The following is a 27,241-nucleotide window of genomic DNA, read 5'->3' as shown; positions in this document are numbered from 1 at the left end:
GGTCAAAACAGTTACAGTTTCTTTGCCAATTCTACATAATTCCTAGTTTAACTGGCAAAACTCCATTACAATACTGAACATTGGGTATAGGTATATTTTGGGGTGTCCTCCATGCAATAGCAAACCTACTTCATGGCTCATATTACTGGACATCAACAGGGAAGTAGTGGGAGAAGACAACATTTTAGAAAAAAAAATATGTAAACATAAGCTATACCAAACCAACTTTATTAGTTATTTATTTTTATAAGTTTTTAAGTAAAGGTTATTTGATTCAAAATTATTTTTATATACCTCAGAAAGGAACCACCATGGATACCATGTTTGCACTTAGCGTAGGTTCACACTCCGCATAATAATTTGGAACAGGGTGTATATTTTAATTTCCCAGGGGTATGAAACTAGATGTTCGATGTGGCAGGCCCTTTTCACATTGTCTAGTTGTAAACTGCTGGTTGTATATATATATATATTTTTTGTACTGCTATTTTTGACTAATATAGTACACAGTCACTGTTTCTATCAGCAATTAACCCATCACCTATAGGGTCTGTAGACTACTAGTAACACAAACACTACAACCAGCTGTAATTATACGTGTTAAATTACATTGGCTAAACTGCCCCTAAAAATACTATTCATGGCAAGAGATAGGAGCGGCTGTATAATCTTAAACCATCCCAAACTCTTTGTTTCTTTTGATACTGCAAATTGGAATGGCTGACCAGTGAGGTGGGGGGTATTGTTCAGGGCCTGTGGGTCAAACATCACAGTCCCATTGGGCTTCTTTAAAAGTAGCAGAAGGTGAGTTGGGGTGTCTGCTGGCAGAGTACAGCAGGAGTGAGATATCAGACAGGAAAAGTGGTTTTGTGCATTGACTGGAGTCTCAATGAGCTTCATGCATTATTGGCCCATTGGGATATGAGACATTCAGATCGTCAATAGTGGCAACTAAGTTGCAGGAAACTTGGTCTGAGTCCCATTCCGAGATTTCTCATCGTACATAGGTCATACTGATAAAAGTAGGAATATGTGATGTCACCCATTGCGTTATCAGCATACTCTATTGGTTAAACTCTATGTGAGGAGGACCTTACACACCGATATGTGACTTTCATCTGCAAAAAAAGACCATTTGTTTTTACTTGACCCCCAAGGCCAATGCTTGCCTGCCAAGGAATTCAACTGATCATTTAACGGAATCGTGTGGACTGTGTGACTCTATTCTCAGCTTGTTCCGAACATTTTTCTCAGGCCGATCACAGAATGTCCTCATATCCCAGGACATACTTAAAAACGAGAGAAATCTCAATGTATCCTTCCTGGTAAAGTAGTTTATAAATGAATATCTTGGTCTTTCCCCCGATCACTGGTTCCACTCCATCCTCAGCGTTCTTCACATTCTTCTAATAAAATATAAATTCAGTACACTGCGTCAGTTCTTAGTTTTTTCTGAGACGTCCAAGGAATGCGATTTACTATTGGTGTTATCTATGAGATGGAATAAAACTCACCGTGTCAGCAATGATCCAACGTTGCATACAGTACAGAGAGAAAGTCAAGGTTAAGGGCAGCTCACTGTATTGTTGGGTGTGTCAAATCTACCAGTGGGAGTTTCACATGCAGTGTCTGTGTATGTTATAACAGACTTACAACTACAGCTATGTAAAGGCTCTCCTTTCGCTTCAGCACCCCAACACAGCCATAGGCACCCTAGAGCCATGTTAACCCCTGCTTCCCTGCGCTGTTTACTGCCTCTTGGAAGAAATAAAGGACTCTCTCTGCTGCAGACATGCAGGATCACTGGAACCCAGGGCAGACTCACAGCAGGGGCAGCTGCAGCTGGGGTAACAGAGGGGGAGAAGAGATACAAGACATTTGATGATCTCCCTGGACCCAACCTCCTCACCAGCATCTACTGGGTTTTCCTGAAAGGATACTGGCAGTACTCACATGAATTGCAAGTAAGTACCCCCTTCCACCTGTAGGGAACCAGAATATATTACCTGTTATGTGCAAGTTTGCCAATGCCATAAGTGATCTGAGAAGTCTATCTACCTTACACCTGATCATTCTGATATTCAATCCAATAGTTCATGTTTGCTGTACACACTGAGTGCTACTTATATTGAGACGTCCATATAGGCAGGGTATTTGTTCCATTTGTCACGTATTCTGTGAAGGTTCTGTTTTGTTTACCTTTTGTACAGTGCTGCCGGATATATTGACACTTTATAAACAAAATAAAAAACTTAAAGAAAACCCCTTTACTGAATATTAACTGTGTGCTTGATCTTTAAAAAGCATTAATGAATATAAACACAATTAGGTCACCTTACTACTAAGGTACAGCTACAGCAGTTATCACTAGGAGGTTTGGCATATAACACTCCCTACCCCTAGCCAGCTTTAAACAATTAAGGTTTAGTATAATAATCCAAGCACTGATTTAAACGTTATATTTAATTACTGCATGGCTTCCCCAATGTAGCATCCTAGGTGGAAACATTGTTAAACATTCCAAAAACCACCCAGCAACTAAATGGCGTAATAAATATATACACAGACACCCCATTAAACTCCACAAAGAAGGATCTTCCTGCACTCCTGTGAGAACATGGTGCCCAGCCTGACCACTCAATCAAGGACCTACAAATCAAAGTACTGAGAGGGGGTTTTAAAAATACCCAAGAAAGAAAAAAGTTTGAAGCCAGAATGGTCCAATTTGTTGACATTAAAGGACCACTATAGTGCCAGGAAAACATACTCGTTTTCCTGGCACTATAGTGCCCTGAGGGTGCCCCCACCCTCAGGGACCCCCTCCCGCCCGGCTCTGGGGAGAGTAAAGGGTTAAAACTTACCTTTATTCCAGCGCCGGGCGATGAGCTCTCCTCCTCCTCTCCGCCTCCGATCCTCCCTTTCGGCTGAATGCGCATGCGCGGCAAGAGCAATGCTATCAATGCTTTCCTATTGACGCTTGCGTGCTCTCACTGTGATTTTCACAGTGAGAATCACGCAAGCGCCTCTAGCGGCTGTCAGTGAGAAAGCCACTAGAGGATTTAGAGGCTGGCTTAACCCTTATATAAACATAGCAGTTTCTCAGAAACTGCTATGTTTATATAAAAAAGGGTTAAACCTAGCTGGACCAGGCACCCAGACCACTTCATTAAGCTGAAGTGGTCTGGGTGCCTAGAGTGGTCCTTTAAGACTAGAGGGCTAAATGTTGATTTGGGTTTTCTGTCCCACTACCAACATTATCTCACTGTTCTGTCATATGTATCCACATTTTAAAATACATCCTACAACATGTTTATTATAACAATATATAAAGTATTATGTACAGACATGGGATTCCCCATACTAAAAGGAAAAAAATGAATAAACATTTAGAGTGATCGCATGGGCAGCTCGGTGTCTAAGTGTCCACATATAGACTTTCATCAGGTCCTGATATATGTACACACAAAACCCCACTAACAGTGGTCCTAATATATATACACATTTCACATCACAGAGCTGGATATGTTGAGTAAAGGGTAACAATAAAATGTACCATTACATATATGGAAACCAGAATATATCTGAATGTAGCTTTCCTGGTTAAATACTTTGTTATTATTATTCTTAGACCAGATAGTAACAGACCAATACAGATTGTGAGATACATGCATGTAAACATCCATACTAAATGGGCAAGGGGAACTAATGGGTTAATGTACCATACCAGGGATTTTTATACATTATAAACCACAACAGTCAAAGTAGAAAAACAGCCAGATTGGAGAATTTCCCATCTTGGCTATTTTGGCTTGCAGATTGTAGTTTCCTAGTTATTTCTCCAGAATTTCCTGTTCGGTGAATAACCACTTCAGTATAGAGCAGGTGCGTTTCGCCCAAATAACGGGCAAATAATAAGGAGAAATGCGTTGGTTAGAGTGATTGATCACTGGAAAATGGTTGTTGTGGTTAATGAAGAAACAAGTAAAGTGATGAACTGTAATCTGAAGGCAGTGTATGGAAATGGGGATTGCGTGTTAGAGAGTTCCAGAGATAGGAAGCAGCTGGGAGGCGGTATTGTAAACAAGAGAGTTATATGATAAGAGAGGCCTCAAGCCAAGTCAGGGAGGGAATGCATTGTAATTACAATCTAAATGTGACAGAGGTGGGAGCTGAGGAAGTAAAAAGCTGACATTTTCCTTTCTGGATAGGGGTTAAAACGTATGCACTAAAATGTGGTATATTACCCTTTAATAACAATGATACATCCGCAGGAGAGCAGCATATGCCAAAACAAGATAGGCAAAATATAGTGCAGATGGTACAATGTCCACAAGTGAGGTATAGCTCCAATAACTAGGAGCACTCACACGAAGCAGAGCCTGGTAACAATAAGGCTCAATGTTCGCACAGGTTTGCCTTTGCAGGTAGCAATACACCTTTCTTCTCATGAAACACTACACTCAAAAGGGAGAAGAAAAAAGGGCAGTAATAGTGCAGACATCTAAACCAATCTGATATAAACAAACAATCTGGATGTGTCACCAGGATAAGAGCCAGATAGGTCCTGACTCTAGGTATGTAAGCTTGGTGTCACTTATGGGATAACACTGCCCACAGCTGTATGCTAGTGGATGAAGGTGCTGGATCTGGATACTGATAAAATATACTATGAAAATATACTATGGAGATATTAAATATACTATGGAGATATTAAATATACTATGGAGATATTAAATATACTATGGAGGTACTAAAAATTTAACAATATTTATTAATACTCACATACAAAAACTATAAAAGTGCATTAACAAAGTGCCAAAACGCGTTTCGCTGATAATCTAGACTTCTTCAGTCAGCTTAAGATCCCTGGTATGCTGTCACCTACAATCCATTAATGTCACAGGCTCTCATTTGTATCAGCACTGTCCCTTTGTTTTGGGCCGTATTCACCTGCTGTATTTTGTTGTATCAGTGCTGTACCCTACTGTTACCTTTTGTCACAAGTTCTCCTTTGCTATATCAGTGCTGTACCCTACTGTTATCTTTTGTCACCAGTTCTCCTTTGCTATATCAGTGCTGTCCCACGCTGTTACCTTTTGTCACCAGTTCTCCTTTGCTATATCAATGCTGTCCCCTACTATTACCTTTTGTCACCAGTTCTCCTTTGCTATATCAATGCTGTCCCACGCTGTTACCTTTTGTCACTAGTTCCCCTTTGCTATATCAGTGCTGTCCCACGCTGTTACCTTTTGTCACCAGTTCCCCTTTGCTATATCAGTGCTGTCCCACGCTGTTACCTTTTGTCACCAGTTCTCCTTTGCTATATCAGTGCTGTCCCACGCTGTTACCTTTTGTCACTAGTTCCCCTTTGCTATATCAGTGCTGTCCCACGCTGTTACCTTTTGTCACCAGTTCCCCTTTGCTATATCAGTGCTGTCCCACGCTGTTACCTTTTGTCACCAGTTCTCCTTTGCTATATCATTGCTGTCCCACGCTGTTACCTTTTGTCACCAGTTCCCCTTTGCTATATCAGTGCTGTCCCACGCTGTTACCTTTTGTCACCAGTTCTCCTTTGCTATATCAGTGCTGTCCCACGCTGTTACCTTTTGTCACCAGTTCCCCTTTGCTATATCAGTGCTGTCCCACGCTGTTACCTTTTGTCACCAGTTCTCCTTTGCTATATCAGTGCTGTCCCACGCTGTTACCTTTTGTCACTAGTTCCCCTTTGCTATATCAGTGCTGTCCCCTACTGTTACCTTTTGTCAACAGTTCCCCATTGCTATATCAGTGCTGTCCCACGCTGTTACCTTTTGTCACTAGTTCCCCTTTGCTATATCAGTGCTGTCCCACGCTGTTACCTTTTGTCACCAGTTCCCCATTGCTATATCAGTGCTGTCCCACGCTGTTACCTTTTGTCACCAGTTCCCCTTTGCTATATCAGTGCTGTCCCACGCTGTTACCTTTTGTCACCAGTTCTCCTTTGCTATATCAGTGCTGTCCCCTACTGTTACCTTTTGTCAACAGTTCTCCTTTGCTATATCAGTGCTGTCCCACGCTGTTACCTTTTGTCACCAGTTCCCCTTTGCTATATAGCTGTCTCCTGCTGTCACAATACTTTTACTCAACATCCCTAATGCTGCTCTTCTCCTCTCTACTGCCCTCTACTGTCCTATTTCTATACTCCTACGTGCATCACACAGAGTTCCTTTAACCCAATAAAAGGCTAGTGCACTAAACAGTTCCTCGATCCCTGATATCAGAAGAAAACATTGTATTCAGTGTGAATAAATCGCAGTAAAGTATATACTGATTTATTCATATGTTCAAGGTTTTACTAAACTGGCTCAACCCTTAATCAACTGCTACAAACTGAATAAGAGATCAATGTTTCAATATCTGAATAAAAGATCTGAATAGAGGGGCGGAGCCTGACCTCTGAGCCGGCAAGACGTGGAAAGCCAGAGCTCTTGAAACAAAGCTAGATTTTGGGGTATTTTACCTGATATTGGGGCTTCCACGGACAGCAACCCACATAACAAAGGTCAGGAGACCCAGGCTTGCAAAACCCGAACGCAAGCCAGCACTCACTCACCCGGAGAGCCCAGGAGCTCTGTTGCGGCCTACCTGGGATGAGGCAGTGGGGGAGGCAACCGATCCACCCGCGCTACTACACGGGGTCTGGAACCGCAGCACTCCTACCCCCCACCCCCAGACTGGTGGGGGTTAACCCAGTCCACTTAAAGCTTACTAGACCGACTAAGCGGTGACAAGTGGTGAAATACAGACGCTGAGCAAAATACAGCTGCTGCAAAATGGCGGATGCCACTCCCTCGCAATTACACTCGGTGAGTCCCAAGCAAGCAACGACCAAAGACCACATGGCAGACATCCTGAAAAAGCTGGATGCCATATTCCACTGTTTCTGGCTCCGATTAAAGCACCGCGCCCAAACTACTGAGGCAAGCAAGCGTAAAGGAGCCGGGAACTCAGCGCGACTGCCTGAGAGGAGACCTACTCAAGGCGGCACTCCAGCGAGGAAACACACGAAACCTACAGCTCGCCTTCCCAGGCTGAGAGCCACAAGGGACATACATACCCCGCATCGCCCACAAGGTCGGAAGATCGCCCGCGCACCGCGGCGAACACCACCTAGACCCTCCGATCACTCCTGGCAGGGAATAGACTTGGACTGCTGCAGAAACCAGGTCTGTGGTACACAGATGCCGGCCCTCGAACAAGCCTGGGGCTGGAGAGGTCCCCATGCAAGTGAAGAACGCCCGATGGATGACACATCCATTCTGCTAAGGACTGAAGTTGGTTAACCGAGAGGGGGGGGGGGGGGGCTGTCACATAAGTCTGCTGCCATAAGAGAGAAGCAGCTGAGTTAAATAACCCCTCTGCATCAGTCATTAGCTAGGACAATGTTTTCCAATACTTTCCATGTCTTCTATATGCCTTTCTCTGTCTATGGTCCTTACTAGCTACTTCTCTCTATACACTGACACCAACCCACTGCTCAGGGCAATGGTGATAAGCTACATATTCTGCTCACTTGTCTGAGAAAATTAGCCTGCTATTACGCTATTAGTTACCTGTTAATTGCTATTACAAAAAAATTGTGCCGATTTTCTTACTGCTCCTACTGTTAAACATAAATAGAAACACGAGGATTGCTATTGGGGCACCCCGAGAATGTATGTCAAAACAGCTATGCACAAATAAAAATATTAAATATAAAAAAAAAAATAACAAATAAAAAAGATCTGAATAATGGAAGAACTTTTAATAAATGAAAATGTTCCCTTAGGAAACAATGAAATAGCAATTAAATTGTGCGTGCTAATACATTCTGATGTCAAGTAATTAAACTGTCAGACTTATTCTGTGAATTGGGAATTAACAATGAAATTCAAAATAGCCAAACGGGTTAAATCCACAAACTCGGCTATTTTCCCATTTTGGTTATTTGGGGCTAAAACTTGAGTTTCTTTTGTCGGTTCTCCGCAACTGTTTGCCGGTTCGGTGAATCAATTATAATCTGTTATTAGAACCTTCTGAAATTAAAGTCCCAATGGGACAACTCTTTTTCAGGGAGTGTTTAAGAAGAAATATGGCCCGATCTGGAAAACCACTTTAGGTCGATACAAAGTCGTGAATGTTGTCGATGTGGATTTAGTTGAAACAATCCTGAGGAAGGAAGGGAACTATCCAATAAGGAACGATATGGAGCTCTGGAAAATATATCGTCGTATGCGAGATCTGGAGCTCGGACCATTTACAGTGTGAGTACAAAAAATGCAATCTGTATACATTCCATGTCCTGGAGTCTGGAAAATCCCAGGGTAGGCATTCCAGAAAACACACGTCACGGCCGTACAAAGCTAAATACACAGAACATCCACAGAATTTCACAGAAAAGAGGAAACTGCTCTGGTGAAATGTCATACATGTTACAATGCAAAAATACACTCACAGGGTGATTTGCTAAAGTGAGAATTTTAAGGAATTCAAAGTTAATTTCATATTTAAGGCTGAAATAACTGAACGAGAAGCAAAGCTGACTTGGATAATTTTTTCCAATTCTGATTTTCTAACCTTAAATTTGAAATTTACTTTCAGTTCTCAACAATTGTCCCTTTGGTGAATACCCTGTCAATCTTTTCCTTTTATTTATTATCACATTAATTACGCTATGAGCTGCCCTTTGTATTTTTACTCTCTATGTGTTTTTAGAGAGTTACCGATCTTGAATGCTAAAATCATCTAGAATTGAAATTTAAGAATGTCCTGAAAGATAATTTGTACTTTAATCACAGCTTGCCAATTTTAGCCTAAATTGCGAACCTGATTTCCGGTTCAGTATTATTTGTTGTTTAGATACACATACAGTTTTGGTGTTGACCAAGCCAGTGCTCTGACAATATTAAAGAAAGTCTTAGTATTCAGAATATCCATGAATGGATAGTGGCAGAAATAAGGGAATTCCAGATTAGTTGGATATACGTTTATATCTAGATGGTTGGGTGGTGAAATGATTGTCCCTACAGAGGTGACTTTGTCTAGGGACACCAGCAATAGACTGTAGTACAAGGAGACCCATAACCTCAAGTTGGATGTGAAGAAAACAGGGTGTAGACTAGCTGGAATGTGGATACGGTATTTTTTTTTTGCTTTTTAATGAAGGAGCAAACCAGGAGAGGTCTGAGGGCTTTGTACAATATGGCGGAGAAGGCAAACAGACACAGCTAACAGGTTGTACATAGGGGAAGAGAGATATGATTCCTGGGCTGCTATTGGCTAGATAGAAGATAAAACCTAAAGAGACACTATAAGCAGAGTAACTGCATCATCTTATTAAAGTGGTTATAGTGTCTGGAGTTCCCTGGTGCTGTATTACAGTGCCTATTGCAGGTATGAATTGGTATGGCTAATAGGAAATTATAAATCTTTGTTTAGCCACACCTCCAGCGGGGGCCGGCTGTGGGAGGACAGGGACCCTTATTTAATGTTAAACTGCTAATAAATAGTTTAACACTGAATAGAGGGACTTTTAGCGAGATGGATTGGTTACAGTGTCTTTTTAAAGAGTATAAATAATAAAATAATCCAGGCTGCAAATGATTAGTTAAAGTAGACCTGTCTTTTTCTCATGCCCCCTGTATCTTAATAATTATACTTCACTCCATTTATATTTATAATTTTTTCTTCCTTGTGCCGGATCTCTATATCTGGGAACAGCCATTTTGTTCTCATTTGTCTATATATGATGTCCACTTTAAGCTCCTGTGGAAGGGTTGGTTTTTACTGATGGATTGTGGGTAAATCTGATTGGTTAACTGAAACAGAACCTGGCTTTAAGCTCCATGTTTTGTCAACTCAACTGCTATACCGGAAGAAAAGTAGTCCCTTCTTTTATTCATGTATTTAATTAAACTAGAGTGCTCAAGAAATAAGTAAAAATATATTCAGACACAAGAAGCTCTATAGAAACAGATTAGATGAAATGAATTTTTGGTGACAGAGACACTTTAAGAGGAATTGACTGGTATAACCAGAGGCCTAATTAGCATTAACTTAAATTACAAGCGGTTTAGCTAGCGCTAACAATAAAGAGGTTAACTGATCGTAATGGAGAAAGGAGCTGCCGTGTATAATGGGAGCTGTCTGGTACCCAGGGGTGCACGTCACCTGACCCTTAATCTCTCTATAAGTCTTTAACTGAAAATGGACATATTACTCAAAAATAACTTCACAAATTAAAAATAAAAAAGTATAGCACACGCACCCAATTAAACCCATACTTTGCAGACTGATCTGCATTCCGATGGGATTTTTTTGTTGCTTTATTGGTTGGTGATAGAGTTTATATCTTTATTGAACACCCTGACCTGTGCTTTAGGGAAGGCCACCGCTGGAAGACGTTACGGACCGTGCTAAATACTAGAATGCTGAAACCAGGAGAGGCGCTCTTATACACAGATTATATAAACGAAGTGGTTTCAGACTTTCTGCTGAGACTGGATGAATTAAGGGAGAATTCTTCATCTGGAGTCATGGTGGAGGATGTGCTAAAGGCAATGTACAGATTTGCATTTGAAGGTAATACAATGTCATATACTCGATATGTGCGCACCATACAGAAAGAGGGGAGTGTTGCTTTTAACTAATCAGTACATGTAAAGTTATCCCTTTAGCACTAAACACTAGGAAATGGTAGTTAGAGGTGTAGGGAGACCTTTAGGTGTAGGGAGACCCAAAAATATGAAAATAAACGAAAGTGACTCATGGATATTTTGGCTTGTTTGCAAATTCTTAATGTCTCCAAAAATCTAATCTATGTGGAAGACATCCTCAAAATGTCTTTGAGGAGTTACAGATCACTGATCAGGAATATAGGATGCCAAACTAAGGGACTGTGCAGCGTTGACCAATCTCTTTGGTCGAGATGTCTGACAGTTTGGTCCTGGACTCATGCTAGGTCAGAACGGTCTGAAATGTGAAAAGTAAATGTTCCCTTTGTTTTAGCACTAATTAACTGAAGGATACTAATGCCTCGTTTCCACTGAGCGGATCGGTTCGGTTCGGTACGGTTCGCTATTTTGGGTGTTTCCATTATGAAAGTGGTCCATACAAGCAAACCGTACCGATCCATTCAGGGTCCTGCTTCAGATGTAGGGCCATAAGAAATGGAACGGTTCGGTTAGGGCGGAGCTACTATACAATCCATTGATTGGTGGACAGGAAAAGCATTTTTTCTAAACCCTGCATGGCCATGAAAGGTCTGACTTGCAGTGGAAACGCTCAACAGAATGGGCTGGTCCATTCTAAACCTTCCAAACTGTACCGACCCGAACCGATCCGCTCAGTGGAAACGAGGCATTAGTATCAGAATGTTCTAAACACCAACTGGTTATGTCTAGAATATGCATCATTATCCAAGAGAGCGCTCGGTGACTCAAAATGTTGTAGGTGGTTGATTATTCATAGAGAGCATTCAGTGCTGGTAATGTTAAACCCAGTATGTCTAGCTGCCCATTCTGCTACGATAGGCTAGTCATCACAAATACCACACACCATTAGACTAATGCTTTAATAGTAAAATAAGCTTAGGGGCCCATTCTTCTATTCTAATGGAATATATTTTAAAATAGATGCTGCCACACAGTTCCTTCAGAAAAACAATAATATAAATTATGTAAAGCACATCCATTACAATAATGCCGTATCCCGTATCACACAAATATGATGTGTCTGTTCGAACCGATGGGGACTGAATATAGCTTGGGCTCCCAGTCTTGGATCCCGACCCAGGGTGGAGAGACACTTTCTTCACACATTGGAGAAATCTGGTCGGAATTAAGTAACATAGTTACCATTACCTTGCAAACAGGAACCCAGGTTCAAATCCTGGACAACCTCAGACAACCCCCCCAGCAAGTGTCCCTTGGCAGGACACCAATGGATATATATCTGCTTATCTCAAACCCTCATAGATTGTAAGCTCTTTTGAGCAGGGCCTTTTTCACTTTAAAATGTGCCCTTTCTATCATTTTTATTGAAAGTGTTGATGTTATAAAAATGCCAATAATAATGATATATTTTAGGTATATCGTACATACTCTTTGAGACTCGGATTGGCTGCCTGGAGAAGGAAATCTCACCAGATACCCAGGGGTTTATTGATTCCATTGGTGGTGCGCTTAAGTACGCTGTCTTGGTAACTTTCTTTCCACAGTGGACCAAATCATTTCTGCCCATCTGGGATCGCTATATAGCCTACTGGGATCATATGTTCCACTTTGGTGAGCATTATCGTTGTAAAATCTTTTTTTTATCCATTCCACATTGTGCTTTATTTCCCGATAGCTTGGCATTTATCTACATTGGTTGATCATTCGCTTCTATTTTGCGTAGGGAAAGTGTTGATTGACAACAAAATGAATTCGATCCAGGAGCGTTTGGATCGTGGTGAAGAGGTGAAAGGTGAATACCTGACATACTTGCTTTCCAGCGGTAAACTAACCGTTAAGGAAGTTTACTCCAGCGTCACAGAACTGCTATTGGCTGGTGTTGATACAGTACGTAAATTATATTAAAGAAACTCTTTCTTTCAGTATTATACATAAAAGAGTATGTAGACGAACACAACTATTTTAAACTGATAAAGTAGGAGCTAACTCATTCTCAAATTTATCTGCAGATCCTACAATCATTGCATGGGGGTGTGGAGGGGAGCTGCAATGGTTGTAGGATCTGCAGCTAAATCAAATTTTCACTACTGATGGCAATACAAAAAGCAGCCATTAGGATTATCTAGCTAAGGCCTCGTTTCACTATTTCTGGATAAGAATTTTAAATGCATTAATAGTTTTTGTAAAACCTTTAGGATTTAATATTCCAAAAAAAATTTCAATATTTTGATAATTATTTTTATAAACATATATATTTTTTATATATGTTATATACAGTATATTTTAATATACTGTAATATTTTGAAAAAATATTTTGATAAACAGCTCACTTGAATCCTCTATGATAAAAAATATATGTGAAGATCAAAAAACAGCAAAGGACACAAATAGTGTAAGGACACCAATAGTATAAGCACACCAATAGTGTAAGGACACAAATAGTGTAAATACACCAATAGTGTAAGGACACCAATAGTGTAAGGACACAAATAGTGTAAGGATACCAATAGTATAAGCACACCAATAGTGTAAGGACACAAATAGTGTAAGGACACCAATAGTGTAAGGACACAAATAGTGTGAGGACACACATAGTGTAAGGACACCAATAGTGTAAGGACACACATAGTGTAAGGACACCAATAGTGTAAGGACACAAATAGTGTAAGGACACAAATAGTGTAAATACACCAATAGTGTAAAGACACAAATAGTGTAAGGACGCAAATAGTGTAAATACACCAATAGTGTAAAGACACAAATAGTGTAAGGACGCTAATAGTGTAAATATATCAATAGTGTGAGGACACCAATAGTGTAAGAACACCAATAGTGTTAGGACACTGAGAATGTAAGGACATAAATAGTGTAAATACACCAATAGTGTAAGGACACCAATAGTGTAAGGACACAAATAGTGTAAGGACATAAATAGTGTATGGATACAAATAGTGTAAATACACCAATAGTGTAAGGACACACATAGTGTGAGGACACACATAGTGTAAGGACACAAATAGTGTAAATACACCAATAGTGTAAGGACACCAATAGTGTAAGGACACAAATAGTGTAAAGACACAAATAGTGTAAAGACACCAATAGTGTAAAGACACAAATAGTGTAAGGACGCAAATAGTGTAAATACACCAATAGTGTAAAGACACAAATAGTGTAAGGACGCTAATAGTGTAAATATATCAATAGTGTGAGGACACCAATAGTGTAAGAACACCAATAGTGTTAGGACACTGAGAATGTAAGGACATAAATAGTGTAAATACACCAATAGTGTAAGGACACCAATAGTGTAAGGACACAAATAGTGTAAGAACATAAATAGTGTATGGATACAAATAGTGTAAATACACCAATAGTGTAAGGACACACATAGTGTGAGGACACACATAGTGTAAGGACACAAATAGTGTAAATACACCAATAGTGTAAGGACACCAATAGTGTAAGGACACAAATAGTGTAAGGACACCAATAGTGTAAGGACACCAATAGTGTAAGGACACAAATAGTGTAAAGACACCAATACTGTAGTGTAAGGACACAAATAGTGTAAGGACACAAATAGTGTCAGAACTATTTGATCATGAGCTGGAAAATTATATTCCTTTGGTCCAGCATGGAAACTCTTAAATATTAATTAGGACAACTTACACTGGGTTTGAAAAAAACACTTACTTGATTTCTAAAGAGTGTGGTTGTTATAAAACTCCATTCTGAATAGTTGTGGTGCGAGATAATCTTCATACTCTGAAAATGACTGCTTCTAGCACTGCTAAGTGTGATATTGTATTGCCACCTAATGGCAATGAGATATGCTATTATAATGTCCTCTTCTCTCTCCAGACATCAAACACATTAACTTGGACTATGTTCCTACTGTCAAAACACCCAGAGATCCAGGATCAGCTTTTTAAAGAGGTATCGTCAGTAATTCCAGGACGAAAGATACCAACTTCGGATGATATCAACAACATGCCACTGTTGAAGGCTGTGATTAGAGAATCACTGAGGTAGTCTCCTCTGGGCTCTTCATCATCTAAAATATCCAACTGCAGAAAATATACGGTGAAATCCCATGTTGTGATTACTGATTTCTGTTTTAATTACTAGGACTGTTAATTTATGATATGTATCAAAGGAGTTGGGCTCACTCTATTCTATGGTTTTAGGATTTATCCTGCTGTAGCAACCAATTCGAGAGTCGTGGTCGAGAAACCAATGGTCGTAGGAGACTACTGCTTCCCAGAAGGTGTAAGTATAAAATGTGCATATATTTTGTAGGGACTGGTACACCCATAACTGTAATGGTATGCTCATTTCTAAAAACACCCAAAAACGTTGAGTTCCCATAAAATACTAACAATAAGAGAGACAAATGGTTAAGGAATTACAACACTAAAAACGGCTCCGATTTAATATAGTTTGATAAGTTTTCCAAACGATTTAACATTTTTGGATAAACTTTTAAAGTGATTAAATATTTTGACAAATATGTTAAGTTTGTAGTGTTCTGATATTTTGTAGATATTTAGTCATTTTTATATATATGATATTTTTGATGTTTTAATATGTTAACAAAAATTATTTTAAAAGTTATTTTAAAATATTAAATAATTTGAAAAGATTATCCAACAATATTAAATTGAGGCCCTTGTGTTTACTTATTACATCAATATATTTATAGACATCTTGGGCAAAGTTCACAAAGTGAGGCATGGGAACGAGTGAAATATTTCTGATGTTCACCTTTGTCATCAATCAGGTTCAGTTTGTTCTCACTATGTTTCAATGCTGATGATCTGCATGTTGCATCATTCTATGTTTCAATTAGTGTTCCATAAAATGTGTCAATGTGTGGATCCTTCCATGAAGCTTCTTACAATCTTACAAGATTCCTTGAGATATCAGAATTATTAGTGGACTTGAAGGTGTTTAAAGTCTTTGCCAAATGTGTAAATCATGTTACTCCTGAGAACTGACACTATGTATTATTCTGGATTTTATATGCAGACTCAGTTTACTCTGGGTCATTACCAAATTGCCAGAGAGGAGGCCAACTTTCCAGAACCCACCAAATTTATTCCTCAACGCTGGTTCCGAGACCAACGAGTAAAGAATAACCCTTTCAGTGCAATCCCCTTTGGGCATGGAATTCGAGCCTGCGTGGGGAGGCGGATAGCAGAGCTGGAAATGTACCTGGCGTTATCTCGGGTAAGTGAGCGCCACAACCCACTTCTTGGTGGAGGGGATCACAAAGATCATAATGATAATTTTGCTTTCCTAAACTGAAACATAGTTATTATATATTTATAGTGATACAATGCTAAATTTATGTTAGGTGTAAGAGCCTTCTTTGTATTTTTAGAAAGATTTATCAAAGATAATTTGATAATCTTTGCATTGCTCAATTAAAAAATAAAATATATATATATATATATATATATATATATATATATATATATATATATATATATATATATATATAAAGAAGCTCTCTCCAGGGTAAAGATGACGTTGAAGTAACCCCCTGGTTATTGCCGCCCAAAGCAAATGCCTAGTTTGCTTTGGGCTAAATACACCACTGACTGCATAGACACCATTAGCCACTACCCAGCATGTTAAATTTAAAGCAACTTCTACCTTTTTGCTTATTAAGAGCTTGTAACCTTTCACATGTTTAAATAAAAGTTGGTTCTTATTTTTCCTATTTCTTTTTTTTTAAACTTTCACTGCATCGCCCTGGGATATTCTGCCAGTGGGGAATAAAACAAGACAGTTGTATACCCATAAAGTGATTGGGTCACCAGTAGTGATGTCGCGAACATAAAATTTTCGGTTTGCGAACGGCGAACGCGAACTTCCGCAAACGTTTGCGAACTGGTGAACCGGGCGAACCGCCATAGACTTCAATGGGCAGGCAAATTTTAAAACCCACAGGGACTCTTTCTGACCACAATAGTGATGGAAACGTTGTTTCAAGGGGATTAACACCTGGACTGTGGCATGCCGGAGGGGGATCCGTGGCAAAACTCCCATGGAAAATTACGCAGTTGATGCAGAGTCTGGTTTTAATCCATAAAGGGCATAAATCACCTAACATTCCTAAATCACAATGGATATGGATTGACACCTGACATATGACATATTGACACCTTGACATATGGATTGACACCTGTCCTCAGAGACCTTGATACACACTGACACAGAGCAGAATAGGGACTGTTCTCCCTACATAGGGTCACTTGGCAGATATGGATTGACACCTATCCTAAGGATCCCTGATACACACTGACACAAAGCAGAATAGGGACTGTTCCCCCTACATAGGGTCACTTGGCAGATATGTATTGACACCTGTCCTCAGAGACCCTGATACACACTGACACAGAGCAGAATAGGGGCTGTTCCCCCTACATAGGGTCACTTGGCAGATATGGATTGACACCTGTCCTCAGGGACTCTGATACACACTGACACAGATCAGAATAGGGACTGTTCCGCCTACATAGGGTCACTTGGCAGATATTGATTCACACCTATCCTAAGGATCCCTGATACACACTGACACAGAGCAGAATATGGACTGTTCTCCCTACATAGGGTCACTTGGCAGATATGGATTGACACCTATCCTAAGGATCCCTGATACACACTGACACAGAGCAGAATAGGGACTGTTCCCCCTACATAGGGTCACTTGGCAGGTATGGATTGACACCTATCCTAAGGATCCCTGATACACACTGACACAGAGCAGAATAGGGACTGTTTCCCCTACATAGGGTCACTTGGCAGATATGGATTGACACCTGTCCTCAGGGTCCCTGATACACACTGGGTCCTCCCCCCACCCCCACCCCGGCGCAGTGGGTGAGGCCATAAAAATAATGGGGGGGGACCTACTGTCCTCCCCACCCCGGCCCCCACCCCTGCGCAGTGGGTGGGGGCCATAAATCACAAATAACACAGAGTGTCTGGGGAGTATCTGCAGTAATACAGAGTGTCTGGGGTGAGTATCTGCTTGTAACATTTATATGCACTGAAGAAAAAAAAAATGAATGCAGCTTCCGAATGAATCTTAAATGGATGCTGTCCAGGAGGTGGGAGGGTCTGGGAGGGAGGGTCTGCTGCTGATTTGCTGGAATGTGTCTGCTGAATGTGAGGTACAGGGTCAAAGTTTACTCAATGATGACGAACAGGGGGCAGACCAAACTTCGCATATGTGTCAGGGTACCTGAGGTCTCTACCTCTAAAAGAGGTAGAGACTTAGTAGTTTATCCGTCCAAACGAGCTGTTTCCTTCGTTCCTCGCGGTTCATCCAGTCACTTAAACACCGACCGCGAGGAATCCACGTCCTTTTCTAGCGGTACGCTCAATACGTGACGTCATGACGCTATCACGAGCGACCTGCCACTCAAGTGTCCGATATCCAATCGGTACTTGTCAGAGGCGTGTCTACCATCCGGAGCCAGGGTATTTAAGCTTACTTCTCACTTCAGCTCATTGCCCTGTCGTGGTTCTAGCTTGTCTAGTCACTCAGTGCTCTGGTATTCTAGTTTGCTCTATTGGTTTTGACTCGGCTTGTTGTACTACCCTGCTTATCTCTGTTATCCCTTGACCCGGCTTGTCTCTCGCTTATCTGTCTTCTCGTTCCCTCGACCTCGGCTTGTCTCTGACTATTCTCTATTACTCTCGGTACGTTAGTCCGGCCATTCTAAGGCCCGGTATACGTACCTTTCCACTCTTTGTACTCTGCGTGTTGGATCCCTGTCCCGATCCTGACATTACGACAGGGCCAATGGATCCTGCAGGTACAAACAGTCAGCTTGGTTCTTCTGATCCCAGGTTTGACGCCATGGAGCATAGGATGGATCAGATGGCTCTAGCACTACAGGCACTTTTGTCTCGTGCTAGTAACCCACCTGAGGAGACACGTACTCCTTCTATTTCTCCTGCAGTCTCAGGTCTAGAGGTAGCCACTGTAGGTGCTTCTTCCCGTATTACCCCACCAGTACGTTATGGCGGGTCACCGGAAAAGTGTCGTGGCTTTCTGAACCAGATTAGCATCCATTTCGAATTACAACCCCGCTCTTATCCTACAGATAGAGCGAAGGTTGGATTTGTTATTACTTTACTCATTGAGAAAGCTCTGAGATGGGCCAATCCTTTATGGGAGAATGATAATCCACTAGTCTATAATTATAATGCCTTTGTAGCTGCGTTTAGAAGAACTTTTGACCCTCCTGGTAGAAAGGTCAATGCAGCTAGATTACTGTTGCGCCTTAGACAGGACGATCGAACACTAGTGGATTATGCACTAGAGTTCAGGTCCTTGGCGGCAGAAGTTAAGTGGAACGAACAGGCTTATATAGATGTGTTTCTGAATGGGTTATCAGATGTAATTCTTGACGAGGTTGCTACTAGAGAACTCCCTGAGAATTTGGAGGATTTAATTTCCTTTATATCTCGTATTGATGAACGCCTAAGAGAGAGGCAGAACACTCGAGATAGGACCCGTAGACCCTCCTTTAAACTAGCGCCTACCTTTCAAAATTCTGAGTTCGAGGACTTACGTATTTCTGAACCTATGCAGATAGGCAGTACTCATCTCACAGAGAGGGAGAGACAGTACAGAAGAAGGGAGGGTTTATGTATGTATTGTGGAGTCAGAGGTCATTTACGCCTAAATTGTCCTAATCGTTCGGGAAACGCTCGCACCTAAGTTTCTCTAGAGGACAGGCCTTGGGTGTTTCTACTTTGTCCTCTATTCACAACTACAAAGAGTTCAGGCTTCTGTTACCCGTTTCTTTAAAATGGGAAAAGGGAGTAGTCAAGACTATGGCACTAATCGATTCTGGAGCTGCTGAGAGCTTTATAGATCAGGGTTTTGCTGCCAAGCATGCTATTCCATCCCAGTTAAAAGAGACACCACTGGCTGTTGAGGCCATCGATGGTAGACCGTTACTTGAGCCTGTCATTTTCCGTGAGACCATACCGATTAACTTAACTGCTGGCATCCTACATAGAGAGGACATATCCTTACTGCTCATTTCTTCTCCGTCTATTCCCATAGTCCTGGGGTACTCCTGGTTGAGGAGACATAACCCTATTATTAATTGGGAGTCAGGGGAGATAGTTTCATGGGGACAGAATTGTCAAGAGAAATGCTTGCGGAAGGTCTCACCTCTCTGCTTAACCAACACCTCGACTAACTCTGACAATCCTACAGAGACACAAATTCCGTCTCAGTATCTAGATTTAAAGGCAGTGTTTGACAAAAAGAAAGCCGATACCTTACCCCCACACAGGTCCTTTGATTGCAAAATTAACCTACTCCCTGGTACCATGCCGCCCAGAGGTCATGTATACCCGTTATCTACGAAAGAGAACTCAGTTCTAGAGGAGTATATTCACGAAAATTTAGACAAGGGATTCATTAGGAGGTCCTCCTCTCCTGCCGGGGCTGGATTTTTTTTTGTTAAAAAGAAGGATGGTTCTTTAAGACCTTGTATTGATTATCGAGGCCTAAATAAGATAACCATTAAAAATGCCTACCCGATTCCCTTGATCACCGAACTCTTCGATCGTTTGAAGGGCTCTACAATTTTCACCAAATTGGATCTCAGAGGGGCATATAACTTGGTGAGAATCCAGCAGGGACATGAGTGGATGACGGCATTCAATACTCGATATGGCCACTATGAATATACAGTCATGCCTTTTGGGTTATGCAATGCACCAGCTGTATTCCAGGATCTGATAAATGAGGTTCTTAGGGAATTTCAGCAAGATTGCGTCATTGTATACCTAGATGATATACTCATACATTCTAGTGAGATTGAGACTCATCACAAGCAAGTCAGGAGGGTTTTGCACAAGCTTCTTCAACATGGCTTGTACTGCAAGTTGGAGAAATGTAGCTTTGATCAAACCCAGGTAACCTTTCTCGGCTATGTGATCTCGGGGGAAGGATTTAAGATGGATCCGGATAAGCTCCAGTCCATTCTAGAGTGGCCTTTACCCAAAGGTCTTAAAGCCATACAGAGATTTATTGGTTTTTCTAATTATTATAGGCGCTTTATTAAGGGTTATTCTTCAATTATCGCACCTATCACCAATATGACCAAACAGGGGGCTGATACTAAGAATTGGACTACTGAAGCCCTTCTTGCGTTCAAAACTCTCAAGGAGCTTTTCGCTTCCGCTCCAATTTTAGTTCACCCCGACACTTCCCTGCCTTTTCTACTTGAGGTAGACGCATCAGAGACTGGTTTAGGTGCTGTCCTATCTCAAAGGTTGGGTGTTGATAAACCATTACATCCATGTGGATTTTTCTCTAAAAAATTGTCTGGTACAGAGAGCAGATATGACATTGGTGACAGAGAATTACTAGCGGTTATCAAGGCTTTGAAAGAGTGGAGACATTTATTGGAAGGTACATTACATCCTGTTACCATTCTAACGGACCACAAAAATTTGTCTTATATCGGAGAGGCCAAGCGTTTGTCCTCCAGGCAGGCTCGTTGGTCGTTATTTCTTACCCATTTCAATTACGTTCTGACTTACAGACCTGGGTCAAAAAATTCTAAAGCCGATGCGCTATCTCGCCAATATGAGCCGTCTGCTTCAGTTGAACCACTTTTGTCCTCCATTGTACCCAAATGCAATATTATTGCTAATACCAGTCTCAAGATCCATTCTCCGCTACTTGACCAGATCTTGAAGTCACAACATCTGGCACCCGGAAACACTCCTGAGGGAAGAAACTTTGTCCCTCCTGAACTCCAACTGGAACTCTTACAATGTTTTCACGAAAGTAAAGTAGCTGGACATCCTGGTATTCGCAAGACATACTCTCTGATATCCAAAGATTTCTGGTGGCCTTCACTACGAAAAGATATTGAGGAGTTCGTCGCAGCTTGTGAGACTTGTGCCAAGACTAAGCAACCTCATACATCCCCTTGTGGCCTATTACACCCCTTGGACATTCCTGAGAAACCTTGGTCCTGTTTGTCCATAGACTTTATCGTAGATTTACCTGCTTCCAAGAGACAGACTGTTATTCTCACGGTGGTGGATAGATTTACAAAGATGGCCCATTTCGTGCCATTACCTAAACTTCCGACTTCTCCTGAATTGGCAGAGATTTTTGCGAAAGAAGTTTTTCGCCTACATGGGATTCCTTCGGAGATTGTTTCTGATAGAGGTTCTCAATTTATCTCACGTTTCTGGAGATCCTTTTGTTCTCAAATGGGAATCAAATTGAACTTCTCCTCTGCCTATCACCCTCAGTCTAACGGAGCTGCTGAACGCACCAATCAAAAGATCGAGCAGTATCTACGTTGCTTTGTTTCCGAACACCAGGACGATTGGGTCGGTTTGATCCCTTGGGCGGAGTTCGCACACAATAACCTTGTTTGTGATTCAACTCGCTCTAGCCCTTTCTTCATGAACTATGGCTTTCATCCTTCAATTTTTCCTTCGGTTTCCTCTTCTCAGGGGATACCGTCGGTTGATGATCATGTCGCCAACCTGAAGAAATTATGGGATCAGACTCGGCAAATTCTGTTACATAATTCCTCGTTGTTCAAGAGACACGCTGACAAGCATAGAAGAGCGGCTCCGGTCTTCGTTCCTGGGGATAGGGTGTGGCTGAGCACTAAGAATATTCGCCTAAAAGTTCCATCTATGAAATTTGCTCCTCGCTACATAGGTCCTTACAGGGTTCTCACTCGTATCAACCCGGTTGCGTATCGCCTTGCTCTGCCACCTGCCTTACGCATTCCTAACTCTTTTCATGTCTCCTTGTTGAAACCTCTTATTTGCAACAAATTCTCCTCTAAGGTTTCCTCACCTCGTCCTGTTCAGGTGGAGGGTCGGGAGGAGTACGAGGTCAGCTCCATCATTGATTCCAGAATTTCAAGGGGAAAATTGCAATATCTGGTCAACTGGAGGGGATATGGTCCTGAGGAGAGGAGTTGGGTACCTCAGGAGGACGTTCATGCTTCTCGCCTTCGCAGAGCATTTCACCTCTGCTTTCCATCTCGTCCCGGTTCCTTCCGCCCGGTGGGCGTATCTGAGAGGGGGGGTACTGTCAGGGTACCTGAGGTCTCTACCTCTAAAAGAGGTAGAGACTTAGTAGTTTATCCGTCCAAACGAGCTGTTTCCTTCGTTCCTCGCGGTTCATCCAGTCACTTAAACACCGACCGCGAGGAATCCACGTCCTTTTCTAGCGGTACGCTCAATACGTGACGTCATGACGCTATCACGAGCGACCTGCCACTCAAGTGTCCGATATCCAATCGGTACTTGTCAGAGGCGTGTCTACCATCCGGAGCCAGGGTATTTAAGCTTACTTCTCACTTCAGCTCATTGCCCTGTCGTGGTTCTAGCTTGTCTAGTCACTCAGTGCTCTGGTATTCTAGTTTGCTCTATTGGTTTTGACTCGGCTTGTTGTACTACCCTGCTTATCTCTGTTATCCCTTGACCCGGCTTGTCTCTCGCTTATCTGTCTTCTCGTTCCCTCGACCTCGGCTTGTCTCTGACTATTCTCTATTACTCTCGGTACGTTAGTCCGGCCATTCTAAGGCCCGGTATACGTACCTTTCCACTCTTTGTACTCTGCGTGTTGGATCCCTGTCCCGATCCTGACAATATGTTCGCCCGCCGCCGCAAACGCGAACACACTATGTTCGCCAGGAACTATTCGCCAGCGAACCGTCCGGGACATCACTAGTCACCAGTCAACTCACTCTGTGGAATACCTCATATTAAAGGACACTACTGGCACCCAGAACACGTCCTCTCAATGAAGTCCTCTGGGTGCAGCGGCACTAAAGTTTTAACCCTGTAAAGCTTTGCTGTTTAGTAAAAACACCAATGTTTCCATTGCAGGGTTAAAACACACTAACTCGAGTGAAACTCAGTCCATATGCAGATTGGTGTGGTGTGGCGAGCCCCTACAGGGAAGCATTGGATTGGCTGAGATCGTCAAGATAGATAATCTCAGCCAAAGAGACGGGGCAGGTAAGTAGAGCAGCACGGCAGGGAAGCTAGGTAAGTACAAATGCTTTTTTACTTAACACACTAGGGGGAGCTGGACACGTAAACTGTTGATAGAAGACTATAGTCTCCCTATAGTGTTATTTAATAATGACGTCGGTGTCTCACAAGCAGCAAACAATATAAGGTTTAAGAAGTAGGTTACTGTCCATTCTATTCTGCAATATGAATTCTACAGCGGTCTTTATGCATTTATCTCAAATGTAATTGTGTTTCATCCTCAGATAATACAGAAGTATGAGATAAAACCGGACCCCAAGGGTGCAAAGATCAGATCCGTAGCAAGACTCGCCCTGGTCCCTAACAAGCCTATAAGGCTGGAATTTCACGTCAGAGATCAGTGGGCCGCGCACTCCTCGTGAACATTTCTAGAATACCAGTTGACATTTTTCTCAGAAATCACCGGAGTTTTCCCATTAGATGTCACAGACAAAATTGGATGCTCAGTTTATCCTTTGCAAAAAATGTAACATTCTAGCTATATAAATGAACCTCGTAACCAGAATGTTGCAATATATCTTTTTGTCTATAGGGAATGCAATGTTTTAGATTTTTGTAATTTTAAAATCAAGTTTTCCATGTTGTAACATTTAAAATACTTCTCTGCTCAGCCACGATCAACACTTTTCTGTAGAGTTTTGCTTTTCTTCTTTTTCAAATGAAAACACCTGTTATCAAACAATCATTTCAACAATTCCTCAAATTCCCACACCAAAATAAGTACATTTTTTAGTCCAATCATATTGGTTTCAATGTAAATGTTTTCTTTACAAGCTGGTCCTACATGCAACGAGCTCAAAATGTCAAAATTCTACCTCTTTTGTAGCAATATGTCTGAATTTATTTCCCTTTGACTGTACAAATATCTAAAATCTGTTGATATGATTGTGTAAAGCTCTCTGGATAAGAACTGTAAAATAAAATAATGAATACATAAATAAATGTATGCCTAAAGGAATAGTTGAACGTGACAAAAGCTGAATATTGATAAAGATGGTATACCCCAGGAGTTGGCTGTTCCAGGAGGGATAAGCCAAATGGCTAATGATTTAGGTAAACTAGAAAAATGGTCAGAGTTGTGGCAGCTGACATTTAATGTGGATAAGTGCAAGATAATGCATCTTGGACGTAAAAACCCAAGGGCAGAGTACAGAATATTTGATAGAGTCCTAACCTCAACATCTGAGGAAAGGGATTTAGGGGTGATTATTTCTGATGACTTAAAGGTAGGCAGACAATGTAATAGAGCAGCAGGAAATGCTAGAAGAATGCTTGGTTGTATAGGGAGAGGTATTAGCAGTAGAAAGAGGGAAGTGCTCATGCCATTGTACAGAACACCGGTGAGACCTCACTTGGAGTACTGTACGCAGTACTGGAGACTGTATCTTCAGAAGGATATTGATACCTTAGAGAGAGTTCAGAGAAGGGCAACTAAACTGGTTCATGGATTGCAGGATAAAACTTACCAGGAAAGGTTAAAGGATCTTAACATGTATAGCTTGGAGGAAAGACGAGACAGGGGGGATATGATAGAAACATTTAAATACATAAATGGAATCAGCACAGTAAAGGAGGAGACTATATTTAAAAGAAGAAAAACTAAAGAGGACATAGTCTTAAATTAGAGGGACAAATGTTTAAAAATAATATCAGGAAGTATTACTTTAGTGAGGGGGTAGTGGATGCATGGAATAGCCTTCCAGCTGAAGTGGTAGAGGTTAACTCAGTGAAGGAGTTTAAGCATGCGTGGGATAGACATAAGGCAATCCTAGATATAATATAAGGACAGGGACTAATGAAAGTATTTAGAGAATTGGGCAGACTAGATGGGCCGAATGGTTCTTATCTGCCGTCACATTCTATGTTTCTATGGATCTCCTACAGACTCCTGTTTGGTAACCTTATACTCTTTGTGCATTCGTTTTTAGCCAAATTGTAGTCATCCAAAATTTTGGGCAATTGACAGGCCATCTGAACACTGAAAGGTCATATGGCCAAATCACAAACCAACTGAAATGAGATAGTTCAGTTATTTGTGATTTGCCCATGGCACTCGAAAAAAGCCACGAGTGATGTCCTTAACAGTCACTAAATGAGATAACAAAATAAACCATAAATAAACAAGGAATCAGCTGGAGTAAACACTTAAAAGTTACAATGGAATACTCAAAAGTAGGGAACACTCCAAAAACAGGAATATGAACCAAATGTTTACTGAATTTAATTGGTTAAATACTATTAACTCGGAATTCAGTTGATCAAAATTTGACCGGAATTAGCTTCAGTGGATACAGAATTGCTATAGATACTTATAAATATTATGTGTATATTTGGCAGAATACTAATATACACTACATTTTTCTGCACCCTTCCTGTCCATCCAAATTGTTCTCCCAATGCAAACTGACACAGAATACATTTTTTCTTCTGACAAAATTACTGGTCCGAATATCTTTTTTTCCAGCATGCATAAGTCTAATCTCTTGTATACGTATAAAGGCCCAAGGAGGTAAATAGATATCCCCTCGTTTATACATCCTGTCCCAACCACCGAGCAAACAGCTTTCTTTATAGGTGACCAGTCATGTGACAAAGGGGTGATATTAATTGAAGAATAGTTTTAATCAAGTTTAAATGCCGAACAAGTCCTCAGTATGATCTTGTAAATATGCAGAAATTGTAGATCTGGAAAAGTTTAATTTTATGCCAACTCAGAACATTTACTATTATTTTTTCACATTCTCCCACAATATGCTGAGCGCTGATTCGGATAAATGTTCCCTTATAATACATGGAATCTTGTAAAACTGCTTAGGGGTATCAGAGTTTTTTTCTGCTCAAGAGAGAAGGAGAACCTGAAGAAGAGGTCGTATTCTCAAGCTGGACGGCAGCTTTGAATCCTGGGTAATTTAATGGAAATTCTAGAAGCATAATCCATTGTAGATACAGCATATGCTTAATATAGATTGTCGGAATTTTCTCATGTTACATGCTAACAATATTGCAAACGGAAAGTAATGAAAAAAATGTGTGAATTATACTTGCCCTTTTACGAGTCGTGAGGATTCCAAGGCGAGGGATACCATTAATTCAAAAATACTTTATAACTCTCTAATATCCCTAAAAGGAGCAGAAATCCATGAAAATATGTAAAATTGCTGTTTTGGTCTAGTTTCCGAGAGCTGACAGCACTAGATTAAAGACTTTTGAGTTGAACCATTCATGGATAGCCCAGAAGATAAGGCAGCATCTGGGACCTCCTTGCACCATAACTACTTATTTCTGATGATCCTGATATGGTGCTCAAAATGGTCCTTTAAACATTCCAATTACTGCGTATCCTGTTTATTTACATCATAAAATATTGATAGTTGTTAAAACAATATTTTCTAGAAAAAATAAAACTTACAAGGACAATTTAGGTTGGTTTGTAATTGTGTTTATTTTTAGCTTAGTGGATGTTTATA

The 27,241-nt window shown here is 41.0% G+C and overlaps 1 protein-coding gene across 1 annotated transcript; it reads left to right on the top strand.

The window, feature by feature from the left end:
- Window positions 1-1,549: 1,549 nt before the first annotated feature.
- LOC134571153 (sterol 26-hydroxylase, mitochondrial-like) lies at window positions 1,550-24,612 on the top strand. Its single transcript, XM_063429278.1, has 9 exons — window positions 1,550-1,964; window positions 8,092-8,282; window positions 10,400-10,599; window positions 12,105-12,302; window positions 12,415-12,578; window positions 14,556-14,722; window positions 14,882-14,963; window positions 15,723-15,923; window positions 23,999-24,612. Exons 1-9 carry the CDS (start codon window positions 1,722-1,724, stop codon window positions 24,134-24,136), a joined length of 1,584 nt encoding a protein of 527 aa, XP_063285348.1. The 5' UTR covers window positions 1,550-1,721; the 3' UTR covers window positions 24,137-24,612.
- Window positions 24,613-27,241: the final 2,629 nt, after the last annotated feature.

The sequence above is a fragment of the Pelobates fuscus genome, chromosome 8 (genome assembly GCF_036172605.1).
Source record: "Pelobates fuscus isolate aPelFus1 chromosome 8, aPelFus1.pri, whole genome shotgun sequence".
Lineage (NCBI taxonomy): Eukaryota > Metazoa > Chordata > Amphibia > Anura > Pelobatidae > Pelobates > Pelobates fuscus.
This window is presented reverse-complemented; position numbering and strand designations above follow the sequence as displayed.

What these genes read in the sequence shown, in the direction of transcription:
- LOC134571153 (XM_063429278.1), top strand. Translation starts at nt 1,722, where the DNA reads ATGTTAACCCCTGCTTCCCTGCGCTGTTTACTGCCTCTTGGAAGAAAT. An exon ending in GAGCTCGGACCATTTACAGT is followed by an intron (nt 8,283 to 10,399) that starts GTGAGTACAAAA and finishes CCTGTGCTTTAG; the next exon opens with GGAAGGCCACCGCTGGAAGA. An exon ending in ACTACTGCTTCCCAGAAGGT is followed by an intron (nt 14,964 to 15,722) that starts GTAAGTATAAAA and finishes TTTTATATGCAG; the next exon opens with ACTCAGTTTACTCTGGGTCA.